At 37.3% G+C, this 13,309-nt stretch overlaps 1 protein-coding gene across 5 annotated transcripts in view; it reads left to right on the top strand.

Moving 5' to 3' along the window:
- mark1 (MAP/microtubule affinity-regulating kinase 1) overlaps positions 1 to 12,411 on the top strand; it is a 176,767-nt gene extending 164,356 nt beyond the window's left edge. For all 5 annotated transcript variants that reach the window (XM_059985821.1, XM_059985818.1, XM_059985820.1 and 2 more), the window contains 2 exons: positions 8,029 to 8,073; positions 11,602 to 12,411. In XM_059985821.1, coding sequence (XP_059841804.1) covers positions 8,029 to 8,073; positions 11,602 to 11,956 — 400 coding nt within the window. In that variant the 3' untranslated portion in view covers positions 11,957 to 12,411. The remainder of the gene's footprint in view (positions 1 to 8,028; positions 8,074 to 11,601) is intronic.
- The last annotated feature ends 898 nt before the right edge of the window (positions 12,412 to 13,309 follow it).

Raw genomic sequence — 13,309 nt, 5'->3', positions numbered from 1 at the left:
CTTTAATAATCCGTTTATGTTCTGAAATATGTGTAACAAAATTGTAATAACCATCCAAGCACCACCCTCCCCAACTCACTTGGATGAAGGCACCATATTCTAGCAGCAGATTTACTGTTTTGATTTTTGACTGTTAGTGTTTATAGTAGTTTAGAGGTTCCTTTAAATTTACTTTAAGATAACAGTTGTTCATCAATGATTCTACAATAGGTTTTCTTAACATATAGTTCAATCCATTTCCAATAAAGACCAGCAAGAATGTGATTCACGTTGGTTCCAAGAAGCAGGAGGTGTTGGGTCTCTTGAAGACCATTAAGGTGGTACAGTCCTCAGGGCTTTCAATAGATACAATAGACAATAGGTGCAGAAGTAGACCATTCGGCCCCTCGAGTCTGCACCGCCATTCTGAGATCATGGCTGATCATTCACTATCAATACCCAGTCCCTGCCTTGTCCCCATATCCCTTGATTCCCCTATCCATCAGATATCTATCTAGCTCCTTCTTGAAAGCAGATTATTTCCCAGGTTATTGAAAGGGGAGATTGCTTCAGCTTTGACACAGATCTTGATATGCTCCTCCACGACAGAAGAGGCTCCAGAGGACGTGAGAATGTTGTTCCCTTGCTGAAGAAGGACAAAAGGGACATGCAGGAAATTATAGGCCTGCTTACCTTATGCCAGTGGCAGGAAAATTATTGAAAAGTTTGGATCTACTCACATCTAAGCACAACATTACTGTGAGGAATCATCTTTTACAAATTTCATTGGCTTTTTTTTGAGGTCATGAAGATGATTGAGGTTAGGGCAGTGGATACTGTATATGAAGATACAAGGTTGCTTTGGCAAATAACCATATAACCATATAACAATCACAGCACGGAAACAGGCCATCTCGGCCCTCCTAGTCCGTGCCGAACCCTTAATCTCACCTAGTCCCACCTACCCGCACTCAGCCCATAACCCTCCACTCCTTTCCTGTCCATATACCTATCCAATTTTACCTTAAATGACACAACTGAACTGGCCTCTACTACTTCTACAGGAAGCTCATTCCACACAGCTATCACTCTCTGAGTAAAGAAATACCCCCTCGTGTTTCCCTTAAACTTCTGCCCCCTTACTCTCAAATCATGTCCTCTCGTTTGAATCTCCCCTACTCTCAATGGAAACAGCCTATTCACGTCAACTCTATCTATCCCTCTCAAAATTTTAAATACCTCGATCAAATCCCCCCTCAACCTTCTACACTCCAATGAATAGAGACCTAACTTGTTCAACCTTTCTCTGTAACTTAAGGGCTGAAACCCAGGTAACATCCTAGTAAATCGTCTCTGCACTCTCTCGAATTTATTGATATCTTTCCTATAATTCGGTGACCAGAACTGTACACAATATTCCAAATTTGGCCTTACCAATGCCTTGTACAATTTTAACATTACATCCCAACTTCTGTACTCAATGCTTTGATTTATAAAGGCCAGCGTTCCAAAAGCCTTCTTCACCACCCTATCTACATGAGACTCCACCTTCAGGGAACTATGCACTGTTATTCCTAGATCTAAATAAGGTGAAAATAAATCCAGAGGCTTTCTACAGTTATATTAATAGCAAAAGGATAGTGAGGGATAAAATTAGTCCCTTAGAGAATCCCAGTGGACAGCTATGTGTGGAGCCAAAAGGATTGGGGGAGATTTTGAACAATTTATTTTCTTCGGTATTCACTAAGGAGAAGGATATTGAATTGTGTAAGGTAAGGGAAACAAGTAGGGAGGTAATGGAAACTATGACGATTAAAGAGGAGGAAGTACTGGCTCTTTTAAGGAATATAAAAGTGCATAAATCTTCGGATCCTGACAGGATATTCCCTAGGACCTTGAGGGAGGTTGGTGCAGAAATAGCAGGGGCTCTGACAGGAATATTTCAAAGGTCATTAGAAACTGGAATGGTGCTGGAGGATTGGCGTATTGCTCATGTGGTTCCATTGTTTAAAAAGGGTTCTGAGAGTAAAACTAGCAATTATAGGCCTGTCAGTTTGACGTCAGTGGAGGGTAAATTAATTGAGAGTATTCTTAGAGATGGTATATATAATTATCTGGATAGACAGGGTCTGATTAGGAATAGTCAACATGGATTTGTGCGTTGAAGGTCATGTTTGACAAATCGTATTGAATTTTTTTGAAGAGGTTATGAGGAAAGTTGACGAGGGTAAAGCAGTGGATGTTGTCTATATGGACTTCAGGAAGGCCTTTGACAAAGTACCGCACAGAAGGTTAGTTAGAAAGGTTCAATCGTTAGGTATTAATATTGAAGTAGTAAAGTGGATTCAACAGTGGCTGGATGGGAGATGCTGGAGAGTAGTGGTGGATAACTGTTTGTCAGGTTGGAGGCCGGTGACTAGTGGTGTGCCTCAGGGATCTGTACTGGGTCCAATGTTGTTTGTCATATACGTTAATGATCTGGATGATGGGGTGGTAAATTGGATTAATAAGTATTCAGATTTTACTAAGGTAGGAGGCGTTGTGGATAATGAAGTAGGTTTTCAAAGCTTGCAGAGAGATTGAGGTCAGTTAGAAGAGTGGGCTAAACAATGGCAGATGGAGTTTAATGCTGATAAGTGTTAGGTGCTACATTTTGGTAGGAATAATCCAAATAGGACATACATGGTAAATGGTAGGGCATTGAAGAATGCAGTAGAACAGAGTGATCTCGGAATAATGGAGCTTAGCTCCCTGAAGGTGGAATCTCATGTGGATAGGGATGGTGAAGAAAGCTTTTGGTATGCTGGCCTTTATAAATCAGAGCATTGAGTATAGGAGTTGGAATGTAATGTTAAAATTGTACAAGGCATTGGTAAGGCCAAATTTGGAGTATTGTGTCCAGTTCTGGTCACCGAATTACAGGAAAGATGTCAACAAAATAGAGAGAGTAGAGAAGATTGACTAGAATGTTACCTGGGTTTCAGCACCTAAGTTACACAGAAAGGTTGAACAAGTTAGGTCTTTATTCTTTGGAGCATAAAAGGTTGAGGGGGACTTGATAGAGGTATTTAAAATTATGAGGGGGATAGATAGAGTTGACGTGGATAGGCTTTTTCCATTGAGAGTAGTGGAGATTCAAACAAGAGGATGTGAGTTGAGAGTTAGGGGGCAAAAGTTTAGGGGTAACACAAGGGGGAATTTCTTTACTCAGAGAGTGTTAGCTGTGAGGAACGAGCTTCCAGTAGAAGTGGTAGAGGCAGGTTCGGCATTGTCATTTAAATTAAAATTGGATTGGTATGTGGACAGGAAAAGAATGGAGGGTTATGGGCTGAGTGCAGATCAGTGGGACTAGGTGAGAGTAAGCGTTCGGCACAGACTAGAAGGGCCGAGACGGCCTGTTTCCGTGCTGTAATTGTTATATGGTTATACAAGAACTTCAGTTAAGAAGAAGATGATGGATGAGGGAAGGACAGTGGATGTTGTACACATGGAATTTAGTAAAGCATTTGAAACATTCCTAATGTTAGCCCTCATCTAAAAGATTAAGGAACATGGAATCCAAGGTGATTTGATACATTGGTCAAAAGTGGTACTGCTGATTCTGGAAATCTAAAGCAATACACACAAAGTGCTGGAGGAGCTCAGCAGTTCTGACAGCATCTATGGATAGGAATAAACAGTCGACACTTCAGGCTGTGACCTGATGAAGGGTTAGGGTTTTCTTAGATAAAAAAGTAAATTGTATTAACAATGCAGAAGAGTTGTATATTTTGATAGATGAGGCATAAATTGTGATTCATTGTTAGTTTATTTAACGTACTTCCTGCAAGCATTACCATTGCATTATATGTAGTGTAATTAGCTTTATGTGACAGAATTAGGTTAAGGAAGCACAGTAAATATTGAAATATCCTTGTTCCCTCTTCTGTCCCAATTACTGTTAAACTCTTCCTCATTGCTTTGGATTTTTAACATTGCTGATGAGGCCGTTCATTGTATAATTTGCATTAATTGTGATTCAAATGCTGAACTGCTTTCTTTAGTATAATATCATCATACAATTAAACTGTTTCCTTTTGCAGCATGGTTTGTTTTTAAGCAGAAAGAAGAGGCACTCTGCCCCAAGGATGCCTCTCAGGTATTATGTAAGAACAATTAATGTGTATTCCTCTCTTGTTTTGCTTTGTTTAGGAAGGTGTATCAGCAAGCTGTATTCTTGCATTCTGCAATGCTTGAGGGAGGGAAATTTCAAGGAATGACCTCCCAATTTTGTGTCAGTCACTGATTTTTAAACAATTTTTAAGTAATGTACAACTGCAACAGTTAGTATAATGCTTTACAGTGCCAGCCTGACCGCTAACACAGCTTGATGCCATTTTGTCCGAATGTATGCATATCCCAGTGTCCTGAATTATCTTTAGAAATATGTCTGTAATGTTCTAAGATCTTCAATGTGTGTGGAAATAATTAGAACCTTCACTTAATGTTTATTGCAACAATTAAAATCTGGTCTATGGCATTCCTTTGAAGTGCTCCTTTCAGGAGGTGCAGCTTGAATGCACAATGATGCACCACAGAAAAGAGTGCTGACAAATTACTGCAGTCCTAAATGGTACAGAAAGTCAGTCAACCCACTTTTTTTTAACTATTCCTTTTGCTTCGTTAATCCAGAACTTCCTGCAGTTTTAGTATCTTGCCAAACAGCTGTATTCTCCTCTACTTCAAAATAATTTCTTGTCAACCTAGCAGTCAATTGTAGGTATTTATTGATTCTCTGATGACTCCTTGAAGTGATAGTCTTTTGTTCTTTCCACCAAACCTTTTAAAATCCCTTGTTTAAAAAGTATCATAGTCATTTGTATTCCCAGTGATTATGCAGCGATTTTGATTTACATATAGTAGTTAAAAGGATGAAGTGCATTGCTGCAACAGTAATTAGTGTGAATAAAAAATAAAGTTATATATAAAAAACAATTGAAGAAAAGAAGGTTTAACATTTCAGATGGGAGTTGATCCTTTTTCATCTCTTTAGTACTTAAAAACAGATTTTTTTTAAATGCTAGAAAGTTATTTCCAGATCTTCACATAAGGAGTAATCTGAACGTATTGAAAGAAGTTTGGCTTAATAGCATGTGGTAACACAAAGTGCTAAATAGTTCTTTCTAGTGGCATGCCTACATGTGCCATGAAGTATGCCAGTTTATAAGAAACAATAATTAATTTGCTTAAATTACAATGTGTATTTATCACATAGTGCCTTTAAAAAATATTCATCCTCTTTGAAAGTTTTCATGTTTTGTTGTTTTATAGCATTGAATCACACGATTTAATTTAGCTTTCTTGATACTGATCAACAGAAATGATTCTTTCGTGTCAAACTGAAGACAAATTTCTACAAATTGGTCTAAATTTATTGCAGTTATTAAACACAAAATAATTGATTGCATAATTACTCATCACCTTCAAGTCAGTATTTAATAGATGTACCTTCAGCAGCAATTATAGCCTTGAGTCTGTGTGGATAAGTCTCTATCAGCTTTGCACATCTGGATGCTGTAATTTACCCCATTCTTCTTTACAAAACTGCACAAGCTCTGTCAGATTGCATGGGGATCGTAAGTGAACAGCCCTTTTGAAGTCCAGTCACACATTCTCAATTAGATTGAGGTCTGGACTCTGACTTGGCCATTCCAGGACATTGTTGTCTTTAAGCCACTCCAATATAACTTTGGATTGATGCTTGGTGTCATTGTCTTGCTGGAAAACATTTCTTCTCCCAAGTTGCAGTTCTCTTGCAGAGTACATTAGGGTTCGTCCCGGATTTCCCTGTATTTTTCTGCATCCATTTTGCCCTGTATCTTCTCAAACCTTCCGGGGCCTGCTTCAGTGAAGCATCCCAGAGCATAATGCAGCCACTACCAGGTTTCATGGTAGGGATGGTGTGCTTTTGATGATGTGGAGTGTCCTTCTGCCAAACAGTTTTTAGTCTGATGGTCAAAAAGCTCAACTTAGGTTCTATAGACTGATGAAACCATCTTCCAGCTGACTTCAGAGTCTGCCTCATGCCTTCCGGCAAATTTTAGCCAAGATTTCATGTGAGTTTTTTTTCAACAGTAGCTTTCTTTTTGCCACTGTCCCATAAAGCTGTGACTGGCGAAGCACCCGGGCAACGGTTGTTGTACGCGCAGTCTGTCCCATCGCAGCCATCCCATTTCTTGATGATTGGCTTAACTGTATTCCAAGGGATATTCAGTAACTTGGAAATTTTCTTGTATTCCTCTCCTGACTTGTACAATAACTTTTTTGCAGGGGTACTTGGAGTGTTCTTTTGTCTTCATGATGTAGTTTTTACCAGGATACTGACTCACCAGCAGACAGACCTTCCAAACACAGGTGTATTTTCACTGCAATCAATTGAAACACCCTGACTGCACACAGGTGATCTCCTTTTAACTGGCCGTCTGCAGCTCTTAGGCTGTATTCCCCGGAGTTCAGGAGAATGAGGAGGGAATCTCATAGAAACATTCCAAATGTTAAAAGGCCTGAACAGATTAGATATGGCAAAGTTATTTCCCATGGTAGGGGCGTCTAGGACAAGAGGGCACGACTTCAGGATTGAAGGACATCCATTTAGAACAGAGATGTGGAGAAATTACTTTAGTCAGAGGGTAGTAAATCTGTGGAATTTGTTGCCATGAATGGCTGTGGAGGCCAAGTCACTGGGTGCAGTTAAGGCAGAGGTAAATAGGTTCTTGATTAGCCAGGGCTTGGGGAATTCTCCCCATAACCCTCTCTTCAGAGGGTAATGGGGACATAACCCTCTCTTCAGAGGGTTATGGGGAGAAGGCAGAGGAGTGAGGATGAGTGGAAGAATGGAATCAGCTCATGATTGAATGGCGGAGCAGACTCGATGGGCCAAATGGCCTACTTCTGCTCCTGTATCTTATGGTCTCAACTAATTACGTGACTTCTAAAAACTATTGGCTGCACCAGTGATGATTTGATGTGTCATATTAAAGGGGGAGAATACTTATGCAATCGATTATTTTGTGTTTTATATTTATAATTAATTTAGATCACTTTGCAGAATTCAGTTTTCACTTTGACATGAAGGAATCTCTTTCTGTTGCTCAGTGTCAAAAAAAAAAGCCAAATTAAATCTGCTGTGATTCAATGTCATAAAACAGTAGAACATGAAAACTTCCAAGGGGACTGAATACTTTTTATAGGTATTGTGCAACATGTATCAATTCCAAAACAAACTTAATAGTGGAAGAAGTGTAAAAGTTGAGAATGAAGAAAATGAACCGAAGAATGATGGTTGTGAATTTTTAACATTGGAAGTCAGGGTTCTAACTCAGTTAAACAACTACCTTTGCTCAAACTGAGTTCCTGTTTTTTTCTGTCTTGTAGTTGGAAAAGATGCAAAGCATAAATTTAACTTGTGTAACTTTAAGTTCATTTTGTGGGAAATGGAGGAGGAGGAGGAGAGCAAATCTGTGTTTTTAGTGTCTGCAACGGGGTGATATTCTTTGAGCAAATTCAAGTTTATCTTGACACTTACTACAATACAACAAACTGCTTGATACAGTAGATGTTATAGTAAGTTTTGCCAGCAGATGTGTTGTTTCATTCTATTTATGATGGATTATGTTTTCCAGGGTTATAAAATGTTTTAGTTTGTTACATTGATTTTAAGCCATAAAAATGGTGTTTAGCTACCTAGTCAAATAACTGTATTGATGCTAAATACAAATACTGAAGATTCATTTTTGGATGCAGATGGATTTCTTTCCTCCACTTGCTTTTAACCTGCTTGCACAACAATGGTCCAGACCTTGAAGTCCTAAATGAAGACTATAACAGTTGACCATGTTCAGGAAGTATTAAATTTTGACTTGTTTGTTTTTGTGTAGTTTTTTAAAAACCCATGGTGTTGATTTGCTGTCATGTATTTGGGATCTGGATTCACAACTTTATTTTCAGACCACTAATATGTTATCTTGTTTCCTCTATTTGCACTGAACCTTAATTCTGATTGCTTTTGAGGGGCCCGAGCGAAGTTGAAGGCAGTGGCAGAGCTGACACTGCAAGGTGAGGTGCCACTGCTATTATTGTCATGTGTCATGATTATTCTGCTTGCTGAAATTGTGTTGGTGAAGGTCACCATTTTTTTTTTAGCAAGAATATGGTATGCGTTTTAGTGCATTTCTTTTCTCTGGAAAGGGAAGGGCATTCATTAATGTGCAATAAAAAGACAACAAAGCATCAAAAAGTTTTAAGTAAACATTTTCTGACATAGATTTTAAAGATAAACACACATTTCTTGAACATATCAATAATAGACATGTTGTTTGATAGTTGTCCTTCCCCAAACTGAAGTTTGTTGTGAAGCATTAAATGGAAACTGCGCTTTCTAACTAAATGATACCCTATATTTTGAATAAAATAGTGGGCCACTTGTTAAAATTGTTAATGCTATTCCAACAAGCTGAAGATAAATTGTATATTTTGGAGACTGCAACGGTTGGCGTTTTTGCTAGCCATTTTGTCCATCCTTTATTATGAACATCAACTTCCATATTTGTAGCACACCTAACACTATTAAATATCCCCTAGAATTTCACAGGATAATTAAGAAACTAAATTTGACACGGTGCTATGTTAAAGATGTTAGGAAAGGGCCAGATGAATTATGAAAATGTAGGCTTTTATAATGCATTGTAAAATAGGAAAACAGGGAAGGAAATTCCAGAGAATTTTGGCCATTGAAAGCAAAGCCACCAGGTGAAATGATGGAAATGCAGGAATGCAGGAGGGCAGAAATGAGGGAGCCAAATTTTGCTGTAACAGCACTGGAAGAGCTGGCAGTAATAAAGAGGGAAAGGGCATTGAAAAAAATGTTGAGGATTTAAACTCAACTCGTACCCAAGGTAGAGTGCAAGTCAGCACATTATAAACTATAACGAGTCTGGGTAAGATGCTGCCTGATCTCCTGAGTTCCTCCAGCATTCTAGCTGTGGTTGAATGGGATCTGATGTGTTAATATTCAAGGGGAATAATCAGATGATTCAAACTCACTGAGGGTATGTGAGGTTAGCCACTATTCTGTTAGAATAGTCAGATAAGTAAGTTTTAAAGGCATAGATGAGGGTTCTGCAGCAGATGAGCAGAGGCAAAGTTGGATTCCATCAAAAGGGTAACACTAAGTGGTCTTAGTGTTGGCATGGATTTGTGACCAGAGTTGGAGCAATGAAATTGGTGTCTGTAGCTTTAAACTCTCCCAGTAGTTGAAATAAATTTCTGCTTGTCATACTGTATTTTGAGAAGTCAGTAACTTCAGAGATGTTGCAGTGATCAGGATAAATGGCAGTAAGGTGTTGCTTTATGTCTTTGGCAGACTATAGAAACAGGATTTTTAAATGTTGTTGCAAAGGAGCAGCATATAAGTTATTGCTGGTGAGGGGTGGGAGACAGTCATGTAGAGATCATTAAGAACACCAATGGTTGAAGAATGGAAGTATAGCAAAAGGCATTTTTTTCTTTATCTCTACTGCATAAAGAGAAGCAGCAGCACAACTCACAAGGGTATTCTTGACTGAAATGTGAATCAATACTAAAGGCTCCTTCAGAATATGAGACTGTTTACAGGAATAACCATGGTATATACAGTATTGTCATCTCTGGTTTCATAAATTCAATGTCAAAGGTTGAATTTTAGCCAAGCATTATCTCATAAATTTATAATATCAAGTGAAATGCAGTAGAACATTTTTTTTATTTTGACCTCATATTCCAGACCCCTCATCCTAATAGCATTTTATCTCTGGCCCAAGAGAAACTTCAGTATTGCTAGTATAGTTAAAACGTTAATGACCTTCATCAGCAATGAGACTGTTTCTGGTCCTTCCACATTTGCAATAATTGCTTAGATTACAGTTCACATTCAAGATTTCTCTTTCCTGACTGGAGGATTTTGATTAGTGATTCACTTATTGTTGGAAGGGAGTACAAGAATATTTGGTAATCACAATATAAAATCCGTCATCCATACTAGATAACAGAAGGATGGCTTATAAGATCAAATTTGTGTTGTTCCACAAGATTTTTGTAGATTGTTTTAGTTCTATTTATATGCAAAAAAATATGCTGGGAAATTGGCACTGTTTATGACACCTGCTTTATGGGTTCTTGAATATGCAATAATTTTGCAGAGGTACTGTATGCCAATTTACCATAAATTGCCAAACATTTTTGGTGAACTCCCAGTGATTTGAGCAAAGGGAAACACCTGCATGCCCATCTGAAGAGTTTCCAGTGAAGTTTGAGTCACTGATTTAAAATTAATCTGGTTGTAACACCGCACTGATAATTTGTGTCAAAAAGGCCTAATTACTTGAGTTACAACTCTGACAGCTAACTTGGAAAATCCATAAAGGGTCCAATAAAACTGTGGAATCTCATTTAAAAAAAAATTCAACCAATATTATGTCAAACTTGTTACCTACACTGCTGTTGCTGTTAGGATCCATCTTCTCAAGAAAAAGCTCTTTCCACTATAAAATGAACATTGAATGGATGTTGGGATATGGTATAAGAAATATATGAAATATGAAAGTAATTACAGCATACTTTGAAAAGTGAAACTTGAGTTCCCAAAGTTACAAGTGTTTACAGTAACTGGCTGTAAACTAACTGATTTATGTTGTAAACTAACTGATAGAAATTGATAGATAAGAATAGTCTAATGTCATTGTAAAGGGCAATCGTGGACCTTGGACCTTTTCACTCTTGCATGAACATTATCATGATAGAAGTCCTGATTGTAATAATGAAGCTGTTAAAATACTTAATAGTTTGGAATATTTATATATTTCCCAAATTGTTATGGGTATAATGGATAAATGATTGGAAAATGAAAGGGTGTAATTTTGGGATTTTCATGTATCATGTACAGTATGTTAACTATTACAAAGACAAACTGTTAAAATTAACCTTAGGACAACAAATAATATTTTAAAGTTAATTTGAGAGATGATTGGTGTTTTGCATAAAAAGCATTAATGGAACTAATTGCTTTTATTAATTGGTTTCCAGTGTCTATAGTACCTGGAGTTCTAAATTAATTTGTATCATGTTCTTAACCACATAATGGAAGTATATCCCACAGAAGTCTAGCTTTGTCTTTATAAACCTTCCACAGGACAAATAGTAGTAATATAGTAGTTCAAAATGTAATGACTTTAACACCAATATTTAGTATCTGAACTCAAATATGAAATAAAAATATTATTTAAATGTAGCACCATTTAATATTTGCATATAAGCCATAATATCCTTACAATGAAATGAGCAGAAAAATACTAAAGCTGGCCAAATAACCTCTGTATGGTGTTTTAGCTGAGCTTTCTTCAAAGTAACTCTTACTGCTTCAGCTGCAAATTGCAAAACTGTTTTATCCTACAACGTAGTTACTAAATACATGTTACTCATACCAGAGTAGCTTGTGAGAGTTGCAGTGCTTTTTTAGATTATCTTCATATGGTGATATGAAATATGATAAAAGCAGGCCAAGATTCTATATCTATTATGTCTGTACAACTGATATGTCTCCACTTTCAGGAGTATGTCAGGAGAACCAAAGGACAAAGAAAGAGATGACAGCAAAGATGCAAAACCAAGGTCTTTGAGGTTCACATGGAGCATGAAGACAACTAGTTCAATGGATCCCAATGATATGATGCGAGAGATTCGAAAGGTGCTGGATGCTAATAACTGTGACTATGAGCAACGAGAAAGGTTCCTTTTGTTCTGTGTTCATGGCGATGCTCGACAGGACAACTTGGTTCAATGGGAAATGGAGGTCTGCAAGTTGCCACGTTTGTCTCTAAATGGTGTTCGTTTTAAGCGAATATCAGGAACGTCTATAGCATTCAAGAACATTGCATCCAAAATTGCTAATGAGCTGAAGTTGTGAAGAAAAACTATAATATGAGATCAGGGAAGTTTCTTGTATGATATACAATTCACTCATGAATGTACTGGTATTATTGCTAATGTGCGTGAGTTTTGCCACCAATCCCACTTCCTCCCTCATACCAATAAACGGTTAGAAATTTCCGTCGCAATAAGGTTATATATATTGTGATTATAAATTGTAAAACCTGGATCCGTATGGCTTATTGTGAATTAGCTTTAACGAATTGTGATCTTATTTCCACATGTACAGGTAAGTATATTGAGCATTGTCACAGCTTATGTTCATATAGTTGTACAATAAAAAGTAATACCTAACATCTACAGGTACTGTATAGTTGTGTCCTGATTTATGTACAGAAATGCTCATTTTAGTGTTCCATGTGTTTTTGAGCTTGAAATTCTTTAGCACTAAATACATTTTGGGTGTTAGATAAATAAAAGTTTGTGATTTCATATTACTGAAATTTGATCTCCCCTTTCCACTCGACCACAAAACTGAAGCCATTATGATCTTTTGTTATCTGGATGCCCAATATGATTCCCTCCATATTATGATATTGTCATTAATAGCACAAAACAGCTTTGGAAAAGTTGCTCAGGAAATATCATTCACCTTTCAGGATGATGGTCCTCATCATTTTGTTTGTGCTCTGTGAGATCACAAATACGCACCATTCACATTTTCAAATCGTGTATAATATAGTAAAGCTCACATGTTAAATGGTATGATTTCCTACCCTAACTGTAATCTCTTGTACTGAATAGTTTACCAGATTTCCTGTAATTATTCCAGGACAGTATACCGGTAATGTGCATTGTAATTATTAGGCTTTCACAAATTAAAGGATTTTTTTCCTTTATTACTAGTGATGTACAATGTAAAACCACTAGTAATGGTACATTTAATACATGTTTTGTACCAAATTAACCATGTAGGTTAATTGTGCAATTGTATTTTATGTTGTAATTATTGTAATATTAGCATTTGACCCTGTCTGCACTCGTGACAATTTGGAAAAGTAATCGAACCCTGTCAATATACATGTTGTGATCAGATATGCACTCTGATTATCAGAAGGTAAACTAAGTCTGTGATTGCCTAAACATTCAGCAATCTTAGGTTGAAGCTTTGGATTGTAAATACTCTGTAATGTAGCTTATTTCCAGTGATGGTTGTGTTTCAGAATGATGTTGAACTTGCTGTCTTAGAAGATGCTTGGACAGTCATACTTTGCCCCTCCCCTTTATGTTAAATGAGAGGAGCTCAGTGCAAGGTACATGGATACATTTTCACTGGTGCAAGATATTAAAACAAATTTGAAATGACTGGAACATGGTGTAAGTTTTACTT

The sequence above is a fragment of the Hypanus sabinus genome, chromosome 12, assembly GCF_030144855.1.
Source record: "Hypanus sabinus isolate sHypSab1 chromosome 12, sHypSab1.hap1, whole genome shotgun sequence".
NCBI lineage: Eukaryota > Metazoa > Chordata > Chondrichthyes > Myliobatiformes > Dasyatidae > Hypanus > Hypanus sabinus.
The sequence above is the reverse complement of the archived record's forward strand: the minus strand, read 5'-3'. Positions and strand labels throughout refer to the sequence as shown.